Source organism: Grammomys surdaster, unplaced genomic scaffold (assembly GCF_004785775.1).
Source record: "Grammomys surdaster isolate TR1022 unplaced genomic scaffold, NIH_TR_1.0 1100, whole genome shotgun sequence".
Taxonomy (NCBI): domain Eukaryota; kingdom Metazoa; phylum Chordata; class Mammalia; order Rodentia; family Muridae; genus Grammomys; species Grammomys surdaster.
Window position 1 is genome coordinate 455,886 of NW_021605519.1, and position 23,524 is coordinate 479,409.

Sequence of the window (23,524 nt, forward strand, 5' to 3'; positions counted from 1 at the left end):
ACACACACACACACACACACACACACACACACACACACACACACACAGATTGATCAAAGACATAGGTCAGACTTGGGGGCTGAGACCGCAACCCTGTCTGTTTCTCAGGGGCAACTTATGAAGGCAAAAACCACAACCATAAAAAGTCTTACACAGATGCTGGAAGCTGCTGGACAGTTGCAGAAGTTGGTTCAGGTCTAAGCTTATTGTAGCTAAGTCTACAAAGCAGTTCTAAGTGACCTTTATTGTGACTGGCTCTAAAGGAAGGTGAGGGTCTGGGGAGTTTCCAAGAACACTAAAGCAAATACTGTAACAGGATATGTGGTTAAGAACACCAAAACAAAAAGGATATGCAGTTAATGGTTAACTCGGGCATGAGAAAGGTCCTTTGTAACAGTGTAAGATGACTGGCTACAGGCATAAAACAAAATGGCTACAGTGATGTTGAAAAGGCAGTGGCTACCTAGGTCTTAACATGGCACCATTTATTTATTTATTTATTTATTTATTTATTTATTTATTTATTTTAGTTTTTCGAGACAGGGTTTCTCTGTGTAGTCCTGGCTGTCCTGGAACTCACTCTGTAGACCAGGCTGGCCTCAAACTCAGAAATCCACCTGCCTCTGCCTCCCAAGTGCTGGGATTAAAGGCGTGCGCCACCACTGCCCAGCTACATGACACCCTTTAAAACTTCCATATGAAACCTAGAATTTTGGTCGTGTCATTCCACATTGAAAAGCTCAACCTGATCTAGGTTTATGTTTCTTTCACCTTTATCCCATTTCTTTAAAAAACTATTTCCACACATACTTCTCAGATTTCTGCTTGAATGAATTAACAAATTCATTAAGCTCTTTAGTCGTGTAGGGTGCCTCCTCATGGACTCCATTTTCTCTCTCCTCTACACGTCCCTGGCATGTCCTTCAGGGAATGTCACTGGGCATTCTGTAGACAGTGTAGAATTAATTCCCTCAGGCAAAGGTGAAAAGGACAATATTGCTGGTGGTAGATACGGGGTGCATCCTCTGCTAAGGCTGAAGAGACTGTATCAGGTGAGGTAAGTCCTTCAGAATCTGTGAGTTCAAAGTCCTCAGCCTCAGTAGGGTCCCTCCACACACCTTCATCCAAAATTACAGGAGCCTACTCCTTTAACCATATGGATAGCCTCCAAGACTGAGGCTTGGAGTTTTGTTACAATTCAGAAAAACTATAATAAGGGTTGCGATTTAATTTTATTTTTAATTTAATTTAATTTTTTTATAATCCTGTGGCTACTTGAGAACAGATTCTCCTTCTGGAGCACACTTAGAAACCTTTAGGCCAGTACTTCTCAGCCTTCCTAATGCTGTGACCTTATAATATGGTTCCTCACGTTGTGGTGACCTTCAGCTGTAAAATTATTTTGTTGCTACTTCATAACTGTAGTTTTGCTACTGTTATGAATTGTAATGTAAATATCTAATATTCGTATCTAATACTCAGCCTCTAATGGGGTCCTGACTCACAGGTTCAAAACTGCTGCTTTCGACTGTTTATTTGATCTCCAGCTGGTCTGTTGTTTGACTGAATTCATTCTTTTTCTTTGCCCTGTATCCCAAGATACTACAGTTTGGTTAATTTTTTCATGAGCTCCTTCTTTTCTTTTTTGTCAGTTTACTCAGATATGCCAGAAGCAACCACCCAGCACCATTGTTTTCCTAATTTTTCTACAAATTATCAAGAGTTTTATATGTTGAGTCACTAAATCCCTTGCTCTTTACAATAAGTGAATCAGAACGGATAGTCAGAGGTATCCATCTCGATAAATTCTTGTCAGAGCTCACACCATAGATCTTTAGTGCTGTCTATGCTTCTTAGAGAGGCTTCCCTAAGTATAGATGTTGAGAAATCAGAAAGGCTACTCCAGGTACTTAAAATTCATCCTTATAAGATAGATATCCTTATATTTATCTGTTTCTCTAGAATCATTCATGGCACCACAATCTGTTCTAAGTTTGGTTCCCTAGACAAACAGAATTGATAGAATAAATAAGTACACATACAACAGAAAACCAGGTACCATTTGACCGTTGATGTATTCATTTGTCACATAGTGACATTCATCAGGTATGTGTGCCAGTGACATGTTTACACATGCACACACTCACAGGATTTATTAGAGAAGCTTACAGTGTGCATGATCTCACTAGATTGTTCCCCCAACAGAAAGGCCATGAACCTGGTAGTTGTTTAGTCCAGGAGGCGGAATGTCCCAGTTCCTTTCTGTCTGTCTTAGAGTCCTAGAGAAATAGGTTCTAATAACTGAAAGAAAGCCTCAGCAACAGGGTGATCAACTTCGTGTCAAGAGTGAGGGCAAGTGGGCAAGAAGTAAAGCTTCTTTCTTCAATTCCTTGCATGTGGACTGCCACCAGAATGTGGCCCACTTTGGGGTGGGTCTTTCCATAGCAAATGATCTGATCAAGAAGATCCCTAACAGATGTGCTCAGGTGGTTGGGTGTTTAGTTATTTCAGATATAGTCAAGTTGATAACATAGATCAGCCTTCAGAGTTATACTTTTATAGTAACATTAATTTACAGTTAGAGAGTATAAAACAGCTATGGCTTGCTGAGTGCAGGGTGTGTGTGCAGCCAATAATTAAGTGTAACATTGATGTTCTTTGTTGCTGTAGCTGTCTTTAGAACAAATGTGTGATCTGGAGTTAAGTCCTAGAAATGGCCAAAGCTTTAGACTCCATTAGTCTCCATTGGGAGTGTGTGTGCTGTGTGTTGGTGTAGGGTGTTGTGGTTTGATTTACATTGGCAGTGTGTGTGCTGTGTGTTGGTGTAGGGTGTTGTGGTTTTGATTTACATTGGCAGTGTGTGTGTGCTGTGTGTTGGTGTAGGGTGTTGTGGTTTTGATTTACATTGGCAGTGTGTGTGCTGTCTGTTGGTGTAGGGTGTTGTGGTTTTGATTTACACTACTGGATGGTGTCTCTCTCCCTAGATGACACTTTTGGAGGGCAGCATTGCTGTGAGCGGGACCTTTGCTTATGTGGCCCAACAGGCCTGGATTCTCAATGCCACTCTGAGAGACAACATTCTCTTTGGGAAGGAATTTGATGAAGAGAGGTAAGATATGTTTGGTTTTTGTCATCTTTCCTTTGGCTATGTGTGAGAGAAGGCAGCCCATCAGTAGGCCTTTTTTTTTTTCCTAACGAAGTGCCTAATTGTCTGTGACTTTTTGTCCTTCAGATACAACTCAGTGCTGAACAGCTGCTGCCTGCGGCCTGACTTGGCCATTCTCCCCAACAGTGACCTGACTGAGGTACAAGCCTTCTGCCCTTGACAGGCCACTGTAGCTCAGTCAGCAGGGAAAACTTTGGAGGGCTTTGCAAGGACATTCCTGAATCCCTTCCTAGGAGAGCCCCTCCTTAGACCACACAGGGAGCTAGCTGTTTTCACTGAGCCTTTATGGTAGTAAAACATTTGTTGATCCGTGCAAGGATGTCAGCCCGGCTTGTTTAGTATTTATATACCTAAATACTAATGTGTTTCATATGTCATGCAAATCTTAAGTATATCCCATTTGTATTCCAAATAGTTTTGGTTTTGGTGTGCTTAAATATTTCTTAGCAGAGCATAGTGGTGCATGCCTTAAATTACAGAACTTGGGAAGCAGAGGCAGGCAGAAGCATCCTGGTCTTCATATCAGGTTCCAAGGCTATATTGTGAGACTCTGCCCTGAGAGGTGGGGGTGGTGGAAAGGATTGTGTAGGTATTTTTTAAACTGCAAGTCAAACAAGTGCATGTTGAGCTTTTTTCCCAGGTTCCACTGCCTTCCACTAGATAGAAAGAGCCTTAGGATACTCTCTCTTCTCCTCTGTCCTGAGCGGTCTCTGGAGCACTGTCTCAGGACTGGCTGTGTGTTTCTTGGTGGTGTTCTCTCCTGTGACCTGCCCTGTGGTTTCTGGGTCTGGCACTTTTGTTTAGGTTCAGTTGAACCTTCAAATAAGATTTGGTAATGGTTTATTTAGTTCCTGTGTTCTCAACTCTTGGTCTCCAGATCCCTGGCATCAGAACCACTTGGGGACTTGTTAGAAATGCATTGTTAGGGTATACCCATCTGTTATAATAACCCCTGCAGGCAATTCTGATACATACTGACATTTTTTTGTTTTTGTTTTATTTACTTCTTTTTATTCTAAAGATGACGTTTTAAAAAGCAGCAGAAAACCAGGTAGCATTTGACAGCTGATTCATTTGTCAGATAGTGGCTTTTGTCAGGTGTGCGAGCTGGTGACATGGCACAGAACAAGAAGGGCCCTCTTTTGTGGGTAGAGTTAGAAGAGTGTGGAGGAGTGTCCCAGAAGAGATGATGCAGGCACCGTGTAGAAAACGCATGATGCCATGAGGGTTCATAATTTACACGTTGTTTTAAGTCTCAGGGCACCTGTGGTTGTTTGTCAGTGTTTAGATTCTTTCACGGTTCTTCAAGAGTTTTAGGCAAGGGTGCTTTTTGTTTTGGGGCATTCTTTCTGTAGAAGAGGGTGACTTGGGGCAGTGTCAAAGCCATATGGATGTCTGATGGGCACTTTGATAGTTGTAGGGTGACTTCCTCAGCCCCTAGAAGTTTCACACTTGTAGTTTGTGCAGGCTTTGGAAAGGGAGAAGAAAGATGACTGGGATGCCTGTTGAGCACTATCTGGATTTAAGATAGCGGTTTTCCTTTTGGATTCATAGATTGGAGAGCGAGGAGCCAACCTGAGTGGTGGACAGCGCCAGAGAATCAGCCTTGCTCGAGCCTTGTACAGTGATAGAAGCATCTACATCCTGGATGACCCCCTCAGTGCCTTAGATGCCCATGTGGGCAACCACATCTTCAACAGTGCTATCCGGAAGCACCTCAAGTCTAAGACAGTTCTGTTTGTTACGCACCAGTTACAGGTATGGTACCTTCTCTCCTAGGCTGCTCATGTGGAGTGAGGAAAGAGGTGGTGGGCTTGGGCCAGAGGTTTCTAGAGTTAACTGTTTTCATTTCCTCAGCAAATAGCCAATGTAGCAGTCCTTCAGGTGGCCATCTGAATCAGGGGTCCTCGGAACACACTGGTTCTGCAGTAGATCTATAAATTAAAGGGCTGAGAAGAGCAGATAGAAGTAGAGTTTGCAAGTGAGTTAGTAGTAGAAAGCACCAGGGTGGCATCTGTAGGTGAGAGCAGCAAGCACAGTTTGTACTTTTCCCCCATCAATTACGACAGGCAAATATAAATTTCTATAAATAGAAATTCACTTGAGATGATTGCTGTCCAAGCTGCCTAAGTTTGGGAGCCCAGTTTTCCATTTTTGTAAATTCTATATACTTCTACATGCACTGAAAGGATTTGAATTAATTAGTTAATTTGAGACACTCCCTGACTGTGGTTCTTGCTTTGTAGACTAGGTTGGCTCATCCACTTCTTCTTCCTGAGTATCTAATCCTGTCCTGGGGTTTCTATCCTGCCTTTAACCATCTAGTTCCTGGATAAAAGACACACTCAACCCTTCTATTTACAATAAGCCTTAATCAGCACCAGATATGGGCAGAGATACACCCTAGAATCTAATCCCTATTGATAACCCTGAGTTATACTTACTCTGATAAGTTTCATCTGATCTCCGATTGGCCAGCTCTCAGGATGGCATTTTTATGACTCACTTACCCCACGCTGGCTTCTCTCTTCTCTTCTGCCTTCTTCCTCCTGTTGTTCTCCCTCAAACCCGGGAACCCTAAACCCCACCTATGTCTCGTTTGCTCAGCTATTGGCTGTTGGCATCTTTACTCACCAATCAAAAATAACTTGGGGGCAAGGTCTATGTGTGGACTCTATTATTTCTGGGACAACCAGGTCTTGGGGGCCCTCACTAAGCATTACAATAGATAGTAAAAGGCCAAACCTTAACATCAGAAGACATAAGAAATACTATCTGACCTGTGTCATAGGGCACAGTAAACTAAAGCAAAGGCTCTCAGTCTTGAGACTGTTGACTGCTGATTTGTTGTTTGGTTGGGGGGGTGTCTACTGTTTGCATTCAGGTCTTAGTCCATTATACCCCAGTGGTATCTTATTGTGACAACCTAAAATATCCTCATGTTGTCAAATGGGCAGCCAAACCATCTCTAGTTGAGACACACCGAGTTAAGATGGGATGTTTGAATGTATTTGCATGAATATCAACAATTTTGTGTTTCTTCACCATTGTCTCCAGTACCTGGTCGATTGTGATGAGGTGATCTTCATGAAGGAAGGCTGTGTCACAGAGAGAGGTACCCACGAGGAGCTGATGAGCTTTAATGGGGATTACGCTACGATTTTTAATAACCTGTTGCTGGGAGAGACACCCCCAATTGAGGTAAGGGTTTGGGTGTCGCATTTCTACCCAGGGAGACCTGACGACACGGAAGCCAGAAGAGCTCCGTTTGACTGTTCGCCTGTGGTTCCCAAGACCACACTTCTGTGCTGTGCTCACCCGCTCCTTCTCCTGTGGGGGAGCAGGATGAGAAGTTGGGGATGACTGCAGAGGTTGCATACCAGCGTGTGGTCACAGCTTTGCTCCTTAAACCGACTAAAGCAGTGTGAGGCTCTCTTTGACATACAAGTGAACAAGGTGTCAGGGAAGGGAGTTAAATACTGCGTTTGGAAATAATCCATGGTATCTTGGGTCCTGATTTGGCACTTAGGTTACTGGATTAAATACTTTAGATACTATCTCATCAGACATTTTATTAGAGTTATACATCCAAATATGATCCTTTCCTTCTCTTGGAGAGGAGAAAACTGAGGCCAGGTGAGCTAGGCAGCTTGCTGATGAGGATAGTCTGGTTCTCTGGTTCTTTGTGTTTGCACCCACTTTCAGTGCAGCCCCAGAGGTGCCAGCTTTCAGTGTTGTCACACGGGCTCCAGGCTAGACGGAAGTCAGCATGGGGCAGTCCCAGAGGCCATGCTTCCTTCCTGGCAATGTCCCGAGACTGGTGTAGGCTGGGGGCTTAGCTTTTTTGTTGCTCTACAGGTCATTTTGAGGTTGATGCAGGCTGGTACCAGGACCTCCTCTCCTGTCTTACTTCAGAGGTTCACTTTTACAGTTTCCCATGCAGTACAGCTAACTGTTGTGTAACTGGTTTGTTAGTCCTTTTGATAGACACCCTGCCTTGCTGGGATCACCAGGGATATCCCAAGAGGCACTGTGATACAGATTTAAATTTTATGGTCTGCTGTGACTTCTGGGAAGCTTTGCACTTTTCAGATTGTTGCCTTATCTTTGTAAACTTGGAGAGGAAACTCAGAGGGAGAGAAGCTAAAATACTGAATTATCCAAGGAGCAAAAAATAGATACTGAATAGCTGGACTGTTTAGCTAGAGAGAATGCTTTCTGAATATCACTTACTGGCCAGAAGGATGGTTCAGCGGATAATGTCACCAGCTTTGCAAGCCTGACCACCTGAGTTCAGCTCCCAGAATCCACAAAGTTGTCCTCTGTCCTCCACATGTGTACCACAGCATGTGTACTCTGACACACACATGATAGTGGTTGCTTACAGTTGTTGCGTTTGATAATATGTAATATGCTTATCCCAGTAAGTGGTCCACAGATGGTAATGTCATTTTAGACAGTGCATTTACTCATATGCTATTCTAAATATATTTAGAACCTTATCTTCTGTTCTAGATTCAGCTCTATATAGATTTCATATTTTTAAATTTTCCTTTTGTGTTTAGAAAGCTTAGTTGGTAAGCCTGCTGGAAGTATGCTATATCATGTGAAATTGAATTCAGTGATCTAAATAGAGGAAATTTTCTAAAAATGTAGCAGGACCTTGGCAAGGAGAGCATTTAGTAGTTTTGTGAGGGTCTTTTGTTTATTTATAGGGCCACAGATTCAGTTTGATGAGTGCTCACTGCTCACCTCAGGGCCTTGTTCTGGGTAGTTCCGGCAGCAGGCATTGAGTCGAGAACCTCAGTGAGAACTCACCTTTGTTTCTGAAGGATGCGAGGTGATGTAGGGCAGAGCAGTGCTTCCTGCTCTAACAGGTAACTATCACATACTGCAGTGTGCTCAAATAGTACTGAGGGCACATGGGAGCTTTACTGCAGACGAGTGTAGATCACCTTACAAAAAATGTAGCATTTGAATGCATCCAAGTAGGGACAGCCGTGGTGACCAAGATTGGAAGCAGGAGGGGGACCAGGGCGCAGTGCTGGGAAGCTGAGCTGAGGCTAAGGAATTATGGGAAGTCAAATGTGGCTGGCTGTGGAGCCCTGGGCAGCTGGGAAATGCTAGAGGACCCCACAGCCCAAGATTAGGGCCAGAGTGCAGACAGCCTGCAAAACCGAGCAGACCAGTTTGGGGTTCTGTGGTCTCAAAGGGGAAGTGGCGATGTCTCGGATGAGTGAGAAAGTGGCAGGTCAGAAATAGCAAGAATGGGCGTGACTTCAATGTGACTTTACCACTGGGACAAATTAGAGGATAATATAATAAACTCCCGTTTTGGGAGGTTAGGTCATGACTGGCTTAGTGGAGAGTAAATGTTAGTGGACTAACAGGATAGAAATGTGGAACGCAAAAAATTTAAGAGATTGTTAATACAAGAAATTAGTTTAGGCCAGGGCAGTGGTGGTGCACGCCTTTAATCCCAGCACTTGGGAGGCAGAGGCAGGCGGATTTCTGAGTTCAAGGCCAGCCTGGTCTACAGAGTGAGTTCCAGGACAGCCAGGACTACACAGAGAAACCCTGTCTCAAAAAACAAAACAAAACAAAACAAAACAAAACAAGAACTTGGGTGTGTCTTATTTACATTATTACTCAATGAATGGTTCTCTAGTATGCGTCCTGTAGAAATTCATCAGAATGAACATTTTATGACTGGAATTTTTTTCTTATGTTATTAGGTTAATTCAAAAAAGGAAGCTAGTGGTTCACAAAAATCACAAGACAAGGGCCCTAAGCCAGGGTCAGTGAAGAAGGAGAAGGCAGTAAAGTCTGAGGAAGGTAAGGAGATTTTTGAGAGGTTTGTCCTTTCAGGAATAATGCCACGTGGAGATAATGCTTCCTGCCACTGTGTGTTACATTTCTAGAATAACGAAGTTCCAAGATAATTTAGGTCAGGAACCTTGGGCTTGCTCAAACAAGGGAAGTTAGATGACCTTTGATCCTTTGCCTTTTCTTCAAGCAAGGAGTGGAGTCAGTTGTGGGTAATTACAGCTGAATCATCCTGAGCCTGCCGCCCCACCCCGCCCTCCCTTCTCCCTCCCTCCATCCTTCCTTCCTTCCTTCTGTTCACCTCTGTACTTGAATTGGTGTCCTGAGCAAGAAATTTGTGTCTTAGCTGAAGGTCAGGTCCAGTCTCTAGCAGAAGTCTCAGGATTGAGGGTCAGGGTCCTAGGGAAATCTCCAGCGACAGGGTAGATGAAGGTGGTATTTTTTCAGATGTGCAGAACATTGTTCTTGGTTTCTGATTATATGCTGTGCATTGGGCATCATGGGGTTCTAGTACTATATCTAGTTATCTTGAATGAGTGATGTCACTGAATTCTGGTTATCAAATGCAGCTTTTGGTGTAGTGGGGAATTTTTGCATGTCTAAAAGGCATTTTTTAAAAAAACTATATTTATTACAATTAGAATCACAGTTAAAGCTAGAGTTACTAAAGACCAGTGCTTTGTTTTCAGAGTCTGTGCTAGACCAGTAGGCTCATTCCCTTGCCCTGACAATGTTTGCAGAGAGCTCCACAGAAGTTATAGGCGGTTTTCCTTGCTCTGACTTCTTACCAGATCTGGAGAATCTGAGGGGCTGCATGCAGTGATGTAGGCATTTTCATGGCTGAATTTGAAGCATACATTGCCTTTGAAATCAGAAGAAAATGCAGTTTGTTTAACGATTTCTTTGCTAAGTCACTTCCTTACCTTTTTTTTTTTCTAATCTATGCTCAAAGTTTAATGTTCAGCTTTCAATTCAAAGGGGAAGCCCCACCTCCACCCCCTTATTTTTTTTTATTTTTTTTAATTGTTGGATATTTTATTCACATTTCAGATGTTAACCCCTTACCCCATTCCCCCCCCCGCCCAGGAACCCCCTATTCCATCCCCCCTCCTCCTGCTTCTATGAGGATGTGCCCCCCATCCACCCACCCCCTCCCACCTCTCCACCCTTGAATTCCCCCACACTTGGCGTTCAGCCTTCATGGGACCAAGGATCTCCTCTCCTACCTATGCCCGACAAGGCCATCTTCCCCTATATATACAGCTGGAGCCAAGGGTCCCTGAAATTTTTAGGATAAAAGCCAATAACTTTTTAGGATAAAAGCCAGTAGCACCAATAAATGGTTCAGCCACCAGTCCTGAGTTTACCAAGTAATGATGAAAACCAAGAGAGGACATTTATTCAGTGTGGTTGCCTTGGGAAGGGGTACAGATAACGGGGTCCAGTGACCCCAAGTTCACCTACAGGGCCATGACATGAGCTTTAGGATTAAATGGAGGAAGACCTGGGGCACATGGTTTGCACAGTAAAGCAATCTAGTCAGAGTGCTTTGCCCTTCCTGGTCCTGGTTCTGAAGTGAGCTGCCTGTTTTTTACAAGATGGTCACTTGTGTTCCAGGGTACAACCCTGCTTGTATGGATAATTGCGCTCCTGTGTGGGGACTGCCTGCCTGTGTGGTTTGTGACTGATGTTATGTATGGATCTGGGGCTGTTCAGAGATTCACCAGTCTAACCAAGAATAATTTAATAAAGAGGCTTTTTAGTTAGATACTAGCCTGCTGGGGCTATAGCACCCAGCACTTGGGATTTCCAGGGTACAGCATCAAGTCACAAGAAATCAGAGGGTAGGGGAGATGGCTCAGTGGTTAAGAACACTGACTGCTCTTCCAGAGATCCTGAGTTCAATTCCCAGCAACCACATGGTGACTCACAACCATCTGTAATGGAATCCGATCCCCTCTTCTAGTGTGTCTGAAGACAGCTATAGAATAAAGAAATAAATAATTAAAAAAAATGAAATGAGGGTGTTATAAAAGCAAAGAACGTTACATTGCATTTGTGTGCAGGCACACGTCCTGCAAGGGAAAGGTTATATTCTGTTTAACTATAAGGACATATTTTTGTAGAAGCCAAGGTTAGCATTGTGCATTACAACAATTTTGTTAAAAAGATCAGAATGACCCGTAACATTCCATGAAGCCACCTGCCCTTGGCCCAATGCACCTTTTGGGTTAGAGATGAATGATAAAAAAAAAGGCAAGGAAGGGACATGCCTGCTCCTGGGTGTGCTGCAGGAGCAAGTTTATTATAGGATAAAGGAGACATAGCCAGAGGCAGACACATCTGGGAGACTCCAGAGTGGTCATGACTCTCTGAACTCAGTGTGGAGAGGGGGAGGGGAAGAACAGGGAGCCAGGTGCAGCCAGGAGGCCAAAGTTACAAAAGGGATGGATAACCAAAATGCCTGTATTAGATAGGGAAGAGCCTCTGTGGGAAGGGCAGCCTAGCTCCTGGGCTTGAGAGTTCAGGGTAGAGAGTGGGGTATGCCATCAGTACCCTGTGACAGGTGGGGGACTGAGGGACACAGGGAGAACCTGGAGGCCAGGTCTGCTTTGGTTTGTTAAATAGGCACCTCAGCCACTTTTCCTGGGTTTGAAAACTTACCAAGAGGTAATTTTGTTTTATAGACTTCTTAAGCACAGTGATTGAAACGTAAAACCTCATGTTAGCTATCACATAAAGGTTTAGGAAAGTGGCCTACTGTTTGCACCTTCAGACTGAAGGTGAATGAAATAGACTCTGCTGTTGCATTTAGTACATGTTCCTATGTTTCACTGGCCTGTCCTGCAGACTGTGACACTGTCCTCAGTGAGGTCCCTGTGTGACCTCATCTTGTAGATGGTGCTGAAAAAATGAATGTTTTTGATGGAGAGGAGGCTGTTCTAATCTAGAGTCCTTTGAGGCTAATGGTTCTGTTATTCTGCTGCTGTATACATGCCTTAGTGTGAGGGGAACAGCAGTATAAAGGGGAACTTCCCTAGACAGGTGAAAGCAATAGAGCTCATTTGGGAAAAACAGTTTCACAGTTGGACAGTTCCAGACCCAGGTTCTGAAACTTGTGCCAACAATGTACAGAAGCTCAGAGTAGAGAACAGTGTAACTGGCTGTAACCTACCCAATTCCTCACTAATTGCTTATGTACATCTTCCTGCTGCCCATCAGAGCTGGTATCTGTGGCTAAACTCAGTAATAAATGGGTCTTTGGGCAGAGTGTAGTACCTCAATCACATCCACAGGTTCCCACAAAGTTTTAATGGCATACTATTCACTTCTAAGGTCATGTGTTTCTTCCTCTTTCCCAGGGCAGCTCGTGCAGGTGGAGGAGAAAGGGCAAGGTTCTGTGCCTTGGTCAGTCTACTGGGTCTACATCCAGGCTGCAGGGGGTCCCTTGGCTTTCCTGGTCATTATGGTCCTCTTCATGCTGAATGTGGGTAGCACCGCCTTCAGCACCTGGTGGCTAAGCTACTGGATCAAGCAAGGAAGTGGGGTGAGATTGCGCATTGCTGAGAGTTATGTGTCTGATAATGTGGCCTTGCCTCCCTAGTCCCTGACTGTTTTTAGGGAAACTCCTGTAGTTTTCACTGCAAAGAAGCTTTAGAAACATCCTGGGATACTCCAGTAATATGCGTAACTTTGTTCTGTGTACCAGTTAAAAGATAACTTAAGGAGAGAAAGCAGTGGACAGAGATGTTCTTAGATCGGGGAATGGATGTGTAATATCATCTCATAGAACAGAAAAAAAGTCCCTGACCAACCCAGTGGCTAGAGAGCTAGTCTCTAAGTAGGGAAGTTGCCAGTTCTTTGTGTTCACCAACTAGAAAAAGAAGTATTAGCAAGACTGCCTTGCGTTTGCCATGACCATCTCCCAGATCATTCCCTGTGACTCTTTCCTTAGCTGAAAGTGACCTAGTTGTCTCAGGAATCTTACTCCATGGTACTTACATCCAAACAGAACAGCACAATGTCTCAAGGGAACAGAAGCTCTGTGAGGGACAGCATGAAGGACAACCCCTTCATGCAGTACTACGCCAGCATCTACGCCCTCTCTATGGCAGTCATGCTGATCTTGAAAGCCATTCGAGGAGTTGTTTTTGTGAAGGTACCACACAGTGGGTGGGCGGTGGTGCACCCCCTTCCCAGACCACATGAGAGGCTTGGTGTGGCAGATGTGTGCAGTAGGGTGGCCCCACTGAAATAACGTGGATCCTGTTAGTCACCTATGACTTCTGACCTCTTGTACTTCCCCAGCATTGGGAATGGTTGTCCCGCACAGTAGTCACCTATAGGAGTAGGAAGTGAGCCTTCCTTGAGTACCCAGGTCTCTGGGCCTGATCATTCTGTCTCTATTCCCCAGGGCACACTGAGAGCCTCTTCCCGGCTCCATGATGAGCTATTCCGAAGGATCCTTAGGAGCCCCATGAAGTTTTTTGATACTACCCCAACAGGAAGGATTCTCAACAGGTTTTCCAAAGACATGGATGAAGGTATCTCCCACTGGTCCTTTCTTACCCTCTGGAGTACAACCAGTGTTCACTGCCTCTAGCCTTCCTGGGTGCCACCTTCCCCCAGCCTCTCTATTACCCCCCCTACCTTCCCCAGTACAAAGAGAATATGCAGCTTTGTCTCTCCTAAGACTGACTACAGAGTCTGGCATTTGCATCAGTGTTGTGAATATATTTAATCTCAATTAGAGGCCTGCCTTTGATCATTCAGTTCCCAGAGAAAAGACACACAACTTTATTATTATTTAAGCCTTTATCAGCACTAAAGCTGGACAGACATGTACCCTCTATGCTATAAGAATCTTTCCTATTGATAACCCCGAGTTATTACTTACTGTGTTCTATCTGGGAACATCCCACCTACTCTTAACTCCAATAGGCAGCCCTCATGGCCATGATTTTGATTCTTACCCCATGGCATCTTCTCTCTCTACCTTCCTCTCTCTCCTTGCCATCTCATCTGACTCCAAGACTAGGAACCCCAAACTCAGCTTATGTTTCTTCTGTTCAATTATTGGCTGTCAGCATCTTTATTTAACCAATAGTTGTAAATCAAGGAGCAAGATCACATTATATGTGTGATTCTCTAATTCCCGGGAACAACCAGGCCTTGGGGGCCAGTACTTATCATTACAATATATATCAAAACACATCAGCAATATTTTGTCTGAGTTCTCCTTCTGCCTGTCTAACTTGAACACAAGGACAGAAAATTGAGCTACCAGAGGGGCTTTGGAAGGGATGTCTGCAGACCCAGAGCACACCTGCAGCTTCTGATGGGCTTTCTGTATGCAGCATCGTCTGAGCCAGCACTAGAGCTCATAGGTATCCATCATGCAGAATCTAGTATTGCATCCTGCAGTGAACAACACTGAGTGTTTTATGTACCTGTCCTAATTCACATGACAGCTCTGTGAGGCATCTGTTGCTTACCTGTGCAGTACATAAGAAGGTTATGTCCAGAAAGGTTAAGTAGTTTGTCTAAGCTGTTGGGTGACCAATTTGGGAATTGGGCTCCAATCTTTTCACCTCAAAGTTAGTTTTTTTTTCTATCTACTGCACAGTGGTCAACCTCATAGGAGGAAATTGTTTCAGGGGTCGCTAGGCCAATGGAAGGCTATGGCCAGAGGTAAAAGGAACCAGGAGCAGGCTCAGTACCAGAACTGGTACATAACATGTTTCAGCTTCTGAACACATTTACACAGACACATGCACACTCAGGCATGTATACACACACACACACATGCACATACACACATGTACATGCATTAACATACAGAGAAACAGGCACATACACACTCAAACATGTATACTTGTACACACAGACACAGCACATGTACATGCAGATGCATAGGTACACACACAAGCAGAAAGACAAAAGAGCTAGACCTGTAGGTTCAATCCTTTCACTGGAGTCTGAGGCAGAAGGATTGTGAGTTTGAGGCAATCTTGAGCTTTGTACTAAGACCCTGTCTCAAAAAGAAGGAAAGAAAAATAACAGTGCTTATGACATAGCTGTGGTTTTCATGAACATACCTGTACCCAAAGAAAGGGTTGGAGGGAGACTAAAGAGAGGAGGTGTTGCTGTTGAAGGCTCTGTACGCGTCTTTGATGATGTTTGATGAGCATGTTTCAGTTTTTCTTGTGTTGGTAAGAACATAGATGATTGTCTTAGTCGGGGTCTTAGTCAGGGTTTCTATTCCTGCACAAACATCATGACCTAGAAGCAAGTTGGGGAGGAAAGGGTTTATTCAGCTTACACTTCCACATTGCTGTTCATCACCAAAGGAAGTCAGGACAGGAACTCAAGCAGGTCAGGAAGCAGGAGCTGATGCAGAGGCCATGGAGGAATGTTACTGACTTGCTCCCCCTGGCTTGCTCAGCTTGCTTTCTTATAGAAAGAACCCGGGCCCTCCCCCCTTGATCACTAATTGAGAAAATGCCTTACAGCTGGACCTCATGGAGTCATTTCCTCAGCTGAAGCTCCTTTCTCTGTGATAACTCCAGCTTGTGTCAAGTTGACACACAAACGAGCCAGTACAATGATCTTGGTTTTCCTTTTTGAATGGTTTCCCCAAGTATTTTGTGTAGACATGTAATACTTTATAGAGGAAAACTGTTTAGGAGGAGTAGGAGAAACTGACCTGGAAAGAGAGGGTGGGGGAGGAAGACCACGCACAGGAAAGTGACAGCAACTGAGTTTGTTCTTCCTTCATAAAATGTTGAAGTTAATATACAGACCTCAGAAATTTCATAAAGCTTTAAAAAAAAAAACCCTATTTAGCTCCATTTTCTTTGTTTGTGAGTTCATACAGTCTGAAACTTGTTCTCTTATGGTCTCTGCAGTGGACGTGCGTCTGCCATTCCAGGCTGAGATGTTTATCCAGAATGTGATCCTGGTGTTCTTCTGTGTTGGAATGATCGCAGGAGTTTTCCCGTGGTTCCTTGTGGCAGTGGGGCCTCTCCTCATCCTGTTCTCTCTTCTACACATTGTCTCCAGGTAAGTAGGATATGTGCAGGGAGAGAGGAGGCCATGGCTGCTCATTTCCTGCTGTGACCCAGAACCCATTCTCTCACAGAGTCCTGATTCGTGAGCTGAAGCGCTTGGACAATATCACGCAATCTCCTTTCCTCTCCCACATCACATCCAGCATTCAGGGCCTTGCTACCATCCATGCCTATAACAAAAGGCAGGAGTTTCTACACAGGTCAGTGTCTCTGGGGGCCAAAGGTTTTGGAGGGGAGCTGGCATTTCAACAGTTAGAATTACCTCAAGGGGCCATTCAAGGCCAGAGGTTGGGATCGGTAAGCTCACCCCTGAAAGTATTACTGATGCAATGGAACTATCTCAGATAAAACTCAGCCACTTGCTAAGTAAGACCTTTGCTGAGAAAATGAGAAGACAGAAACACAGACCAGGAGACAAATGTGGATGTATGATGCACTCACTCCCTTTGAGAATGCGGACGTGTGCGTTTAGATATCTCCAAAAGGGTCTGTAAGAGCTTTTTGTGGAAAGAGGAACTGGGTATCCAGAGATTGGGTAAGAAAAAGACTGATTTAAAAAAAAAGACTGATTTTTTGTAGTGAACTTTTTAAAACTTGAAGGGCTGTGTAGTTTGTGTAGCACTTGTTCTACAAGCATGAGGGCTGAGTCCCTAGAACCCATGTGACTGCCAGGTGAGAGTGCCATAGCAGCTCACCTGTAATCTCAGCCTTAAAAGGCTAAGATGGAAGATCCCCAGAGTGAGCTGGTGAGGGGTGAGGTAGACTGGCCATGTGGGCCGGCTCCAGGATTGCTTGAGAGACCTTGCCTTAGTAAATAAGGTGGAAGAAGGATGAAGGAAGATTCCTGGAGCTTTCACAAGCACATATGTACACACATGCACACTCTGCACGCAGACACTTGGAAAAAAACTCCCTCAATTCTCTCTCTCTCTCTCTCTCTCTCTCACACACACACACACACACACACACACACACACACACATACACACACACACACACACACACACACACACTTGTGTGTGTGTGTATGTACTGCCCATTAAAGTAAAAATTAAGTCATTTTTCCATGAAAAAATGGAGAAAAGAGGTTAGGAAAAATTAACTGATTCCTCACAAGCCTTCCCAACTTAAGATAATGATCTGTATCTGTGTCTTCATGAGGAGATGTGGCACAGCATGAATGTCTGAAAGTAAGCATTTTCTTTTTTTTTTTTTTTACTGCATTTTCTGAAGATTTTATATTTTACTGTCAGGAGGAAGAGTGACTTTTTTTCATTTTATGTAAATCACATGTGCCAACAGGACTTCCTCTGTAGGGCTCTGCCTGCCCCTGGTCTTAAGCTTCCTTGTGAAGATGGTGCCACGTGCCCTCTTGCTGCTCTTCAGCCTACTTCTGCTTCTTGGCTCTTGGCTTTGGGAAACAATTTCCCTTTGCAATAGTATGGCCACACATGGACCAGTGATCCTACAGTCGCTTTGAGAGTTTCTTTTCCCTGGCCTTGGGTGACCTCTGCTGCTTGCCTTTGAATCCTCTTGTTTGAGGAAATGACCCCTGACCTCAAACATCTTTCTAAAGTTCAGCACAAGCCTCTGGATTTGGCTTCCCTGCCCATGCTTCTTACATGTAGATGTTTCTTCTTCATGTCTATAGCTTAAAAACTACATTCTCTCTCTCTCTGTGTGTCTCTGTCTCTGTCTCTTTCTCTCTGTGTCTCTGTCTCTCTCTGTCTCTCTGTCTCTGTCTCTGTCTCTGTCTCTGTCTCTGTCTCTCTCTCTCTCTCTCTCTCTCTCTCTCTCTGTGTTTGTGTGTGTGTATGTGTGTGTGTATTTAATGAATGTATGTACCCTATGTGTGTGTAGGAACCCTGGAAAGCCAGGAGAGGGCATTAAGTACTCTGGAACTGTATATAGCTACATGTGGTTGTGAGCTGCCTTGTGTGCCGTTCCTCTGCAAGGACGGTACTCTGAGCTATCTCTCCAGCCCCTAGGCTTTTTGCTTTCTTAAAAGACATGGTCTTGGTGCATGTCTTTAATCCCAGTGCTTGGGAGGCAGAGACAGGAGGATCTTTATGAGTTTGAGACCAACCTGGTTCACAGATAGAGTTGAACAACAGCCAAGACTACGCAGAGAAATCATATCTAGAAAAAAAAAAGACACGGTTTCACTATGTTGCCCTGGCTAGTCTGAAACTCCCTATTTAGTCCAGGCTGGCCTCAAACTCACAGAGACCCACCTGCCTCTGCTTCCTAAATGTTGAGATAAAAAGGTATGCACCACCACACCTTGCCCTCCCTAACATCTCTGGTGTGGGTTTTAGTGTTTTCAAAGGGTAACTAACATTAGAACACCATGTGTGTCCTTCTATGTGTGGCATGTGTTTCTGAAGCTTCCAGGTCATTCGTGGAGTAGAAGACCTAAAAGTACTTGCTCTGGACTCTGGTCCATAGGGGGTTTGACACCAGCCCGTGTGGGATTGTGTGGCTGGCATTTTATTTGTCCTTTTGCCCACCCCTCTTTCTCACAGGTATCAGGAGCTTCTGGATGACAACCAAGCTCCGTTTTTCTTGTTCACTTGTGCAATGAGGTGGCTGGCAGTGCGGTTGGATCTCATCAGCATTGCCCTAATCACCACCACTGGGCTGATGATTGTTCTCATGCACGGACAGATTCCCTCAGCCTATGCAGGTCTTGCCATCTCTTATGCTGTTCAGGTCAGTGTCTGGGTTGTGGGCGTTTGACTAGGGAAGAGAGTTGGGGAGTAGAATCTAGAATTAAAATAACCTACTGTGTATATTAAATACATGTGTTTGTTCTAAGACAGGGTCTTACTTTTTAGCCTTGGCTCTCCTAGAACTCACTAAGTAGACCAGGCTAGCTTTGAACTCAGAAATCTGCCTGCCTCAGGCTTCTGAGTGTTGAGATTAAAGCTATGTTCTACTATGCCTAGCACAGAAATATATGCCTTCAATACCAGTAGTTGGGAGGCAGAGACAATGGGATTTCTATGATTTGAGGCTAGCCTTGTGTACATAGCAAGTTCAGGACAGCCACGTAGGACTCTGTTTCACAAAAAGAAAGAAAAGAAATAGATGTTATCTTCATAAGGAAACATGTAAAAGTCACTTTGTGATTACAGGTTTGTTCACCACCGTGTCATCTCTGGTACCTTTCTGCTTTCTGGAGTTATCATACTATCCCCCATTTGCTGCTTACATGCACTTTCTGTTTAGACTTCTGCTTTTCCAGATGTGATAAATAAGCATAGGCCTTCCATCCCTAGGGATGATTAAAGGTCCTCAAACAGCTTGAAACAAATCTCAGAATTTGGCTGACTATTTAAAGATGTTTGATATCAGTCCACACAAGTAATTTCTATCAAAGTTTAAAAGTGTTATTGGACTTGTATTTTTTAGAGTCATTATATTGTAGAGAGGCATGAGCTGAAACACTTGACAATATCATGGTAGAGTGTTGGGGCTCTGCTTCTACAGAAAGGAATGGAACCATCAGGAGTGGCAAAGTGTACATGAAGCAGTATTGACTATAAATGAATTCTGTATTAAGGGAGAGTTCTTGTTCCCAGGAGTTTATTATACTACTGTACTGTTGTGTGATTTTGCCTCATATTTTTTTAACATAATGCAAAGATAAAAATAAGGCAAATGAACTCCAAAAAGCTGAGTTGTGTCTTTGTGGATACCCAGGCTTCTGTCTAGACCTACTAGCTGCCTGTGTGTCACACAGAGGTCTGAGGTGCACGGGGCTGTGTTGTCTCTTATGACACTTCCCTGGAAGTGTTTTTGGTACTTGCTTACAGGCTGGAGTCTCCATTTGTTCTGGCTGCCAGTAACAGACTCAGGTAAAGTAGATGGGTGGTTCAAAAGTTGCCCAGCTTCAGACGTGTGTTATTGGAAACAAAATAGATGGTCCCAAGAGAATGATACACCTGTCATGTCTCAGCACTGTGTTCCATGAGGGTATCGGGTATGCTGTTAAGAGCAAGAGAACCACTGGTCCTGGAAACATCATGCTGCATGTTTGAGTGCTAATTGGTTCTGTGTTGTGGCCCTGCAGGTTTAGGAAGCATCTTCTGACTGCCTGTCCTGTACTCAGGTTCTCTCTCGGCTTTTGTTTCTCATTTTCAGTTAACGGGACTATTTCAGTTTACCGTTAGACTGGCATCGGAGACAGAAGCACGGTTCACTTCAGTGGAGAGGATCAACCACTACATAAAGGTCAGGATGCTGCAGACCTTTCTGGCTCCTTTTGGAGTTCTTTTGTTCTTTCTGTCCTGGATGTGGGTGAGGAGCCTCACTTTCTCTACCTGTGTCATACCCACTTAATGAGGATCAGCAGTTTCAACAATATGCTTAGGAAAGAAAAGGGATACCATATGAGTTCCTGAACAGACTGATAAATTCTGCTTGCTTGAGAACTCATGTTCACTGGCTGCTTTCTAGAGTTAACAGTGACACATTCAAAAACCTTGTCTTTCAGTTAAGCTGATATAACATTTTCCTTATACTGTTTTAATCAGTATACACCATACTGATTACACCATATACCATTTTCTATACTTAATTTTTTTATTTACTTTTGAGATTTATTTTTGTGTTCTAATTAAAATATTTCTGTTTTCCCCCATCCACCCCTGCTCCCTGTATGCCCCTCCCCACTCTCTCTCAAGTTCATAGTCCCTTTTTTTCATCAATTGTAACTGCATGCACATATATATATATATATATGTATATTCCCACATATAACTTTGAGTTTTATATTTAGCTGTACCATCAGGGAGAAAGTACCCAGGTAACTTCCAGTTTAGGGAACTGGGCCCAGTTCCTGAAGTACAAACCATTCATTATTTTCATTCTTAATCTGGTCTAGTTGAGTTCATACAATGTTACTTGTGTGTATGTTTTCAGGACTGACTGGTTGGCAGTACTGGAAGAGTACCAGCTGGCGTGCTCTTCCTTGGAGAGGGCCACCTCCCCACTCCAGCATTATCAGTTGCCTGTAGTTCTTTGTGTAGGTTTGAGGCTTCCCCTGCTTTTCCTGTGGAGTCTGGCATGTGCACTGGTGACATGCTTGTTCAGATCATGTTTGGGGAGCCATACTGGTGAGACCTATGGGTGTAGCTCCTGATGTCACCAGGAGACCCCACCTTACAGCACAGGGGACAGTCTCTGGTCCCCTGGCTCCTACAGTCTTTCTGCCCCTCTTCTACAATGTTCCTCAGGACTTAGGTTTGGAAGGAAATGTTTTGTAACTGTATCCTCAGGAAGGGGGCATTCAGGTCAGTTTCAGCTCAGGGATTCTGGGCCCTGTATTTGAAGTAAAGAATACAATAAAATACATTATTGGAATTTTTAGTCTGGACTAGCTAGTTGTCCTTGACCAAGGATGGCCCCCAGGATCCCTTTGCTAAGCCTTTGGTAGAGATTAGTATAGGATGAGATTTAAAGGTGGCAATTACTCATAACCCTGAGAGCTCCCAAGTAATTGATACTGAGACCTATTAAGTTTATTCACCAAGCTTTAAGCACAATAACTGAGCAGATATTCCTAACCCTCCATGCTATCTAGCTGCTTCCCCAGCCACAGGCCTGAGTTACGTGTACTTTGAGTTGCCCTGGCTTGCTCTGCTCCTTCTGCGTTCTCATGGTGGATTCCCTGGTTGGCTCCTCCTCATGCCAGACCTCATGGCGACAGTCTCAACATTCTTCTTTGCCACCTGCCTCCTAACCCTTCTTCTCCTGGATCCTCACATGCTTCTCTCTGGCTCTTCTCCCTGGGACCCCTGGCTGGGATCAGAAGTTCAGTCTTTCTATCTCCTCTGCCCAGTTATTGGCTGTTCAGCCTTTTATTAACCAATCAGAGATAATTGGGGAGCATTTGTTACATCACACTGAACAGGAGATTCTTCAAATATTCATCATAATGCCTATGTCTAGACTATGACTAAATCTGGGGGTACAGAAATCTGCATCTGAATACACAGAGCACAAGACCAACAGATTAGTGGGTCTCAGTTGACTAGTGTGCTCTGAGGCAGGAGCCGGGCTCTGTAGTGTGCCTTTAAGAGCTGCATGGTGAATTCTAATCTGTATTATCCACAGAAACAAGTGGGTTTGGCTGTTATTGAGAGTGTTGGTTCTCCCCACCATCCCCCAGCAGCCTCTCAGTTTTGTCCTGAGGTTTGTCTTGCTTATTCTCCCTGGGACTCTACAAGCAATTTTATGTAGAAAGAAGTATTGCAGGGCTAGTGGGGACTTTCAGGGATGCTTGTTTCTGAATATTTTGTAAACTACCCTGAGAATCACAGCATTTACACCATTACAGAAAAGGAAACACCTCATGTTCTAAAAAGCTGATGGTCAGGCGATTTTGAAGAGCTCTTCTCATTGAGAGCTATATGTTCTAGCAGATATATCTTCAGTAATTTGAAAATGAACATAGTTGGTTATCAGAAGATATTATTTTCCTATTGTTCTTTTCATACAGAGTCTTTCTGTGTAGCCCAGGCTAGCATGAAAGTCATGATCCTCCTGCCTTAGCCTCCCAAGTGTGAGCTTCACAGGCTTACCCCACCATATGTGGCTTACTTAGATTTTTGAAAATACACATTTTATTTATTTATTTGGTTAGTAAGTGTTTGTATATGTTTATGTGGTACAACACATGCCACACTGCACATGTAGAGATCAGAGGATAACCTGTGGAAACTGGCTCCCTCTTTCTAATCTATGGGATGCAGGGATCCAGTTCAGACTGTTGAGCTTGGCAGCAAACACCTTTACCTGCTAAGCCATCCTGCTACCCCTGTCACATAGTTTTTTCTTTTTTTCTGTTTTTTGAGATGAGTTTTTTCTTTGTGTAGCCCTGGCTGTCCTAAAACTCTGGAACTCACTCTGTTGTCAAAGCTGTCCTCAAACTCAGAGATCTGCCTATCTCTAACCCCAGAGTGCTAGGATTAAAGGTGTACACACCACCAGGCTTTATCAGATATTTCTTAAGAAATGACTACTCTCATGAGAATTCCAGGTAGCTGTGTGATGCATGTGGTCGGCTGTTGTGCATGTTTAGCTGGTGCTACTTTGCACAGTGTTGTGGTGTGGTAAGCACGTGTGTAATGCAGCACTGAGTAAATACTGCCCTTGATGAGTCCTTTGCTGGAAGAGAGCAGGATAATAGACAGTGGAGGGACAGTGGGCGCTGCTCAAACTAGTGATTCTTTTGAAGATTGCTTTCCCGATGTCAGTCTGCAACCCAGATTTCTCTTCTAGCACAGTTGTTCTAACTTGGAGTGTCAGACTTTATTCCTCTACACACACACACACACACACACACACACACACACACTTAGGACACAGACTCACATACTCATTCATACATGCACACACACACACTTAGGACACTCACATACTCATTCACACATGCACACACACACTCACACACATG

At 44.0% G+C, this 23,524-nt stretch overlaps 1 protein-coding gene across 2 annotated transcripts in view; it reads left to right on the forward strand.

Annotated features, from left to right (window-relative positions):
- Positions 1 to 23,524, forward strand: part of Abcc5 (ATP binding cassette subfamily C member 5) — a 104,741-nt gene that overhangs the window by 45,413 nt on the left and 35,804 nt on the right. For both annotated transcript variants that reach the window (XM_028783383.1, XM_028783384.1), the window contains 12 exons: positions 2,985 to 3,109; positions 3,233 to 3,305; positions 4,721 to 4,924; positions 6,224 to 6,367; positions 8,902 to 9,001; positions 12,355 to 12,539; positions 13,005 to 13,151; positions 13,407 to 13,536; positions 15,901 to 16,054; positions 16,134 to 16,262; positions 18,588 to 18,774; positions 20,209 to 20,298. In XM_028783383.1, coding sequence (XP_028639216.1) covers positions 2,985 to 3,109; positions 3,233 to 3,305; positions 4,721 to 4,924; positions 6,224 to 6,367; positions 8,902 to 9,001; positions 12,355 to 12,539; positions 13,005 to 13,151; positions 13,407 to 13,536; positions 15,901 to 16,054; positions 16,134 to 16,262; positions 18,588 to 18,774; positions 20,209 to 20,298 — 1,668 coding nt within the window. The remainder of the gene's footprint in view (positions 1 to 2,984; positions 3,110 to 3,232; positions 3,306 to 4,720; positions 4,925 to 6,223; positions 6,368 to 8,901; positions 9,002 to 12,354; positions 12,540 to 13,004; positions 13,152 to 13,406; positions 13,537 to 15,900; positions 16,055 to 16,133; positions 16,263 to 18,587; positions 18,775 to 20,208; positions 20,299 to 23,524) is intronic.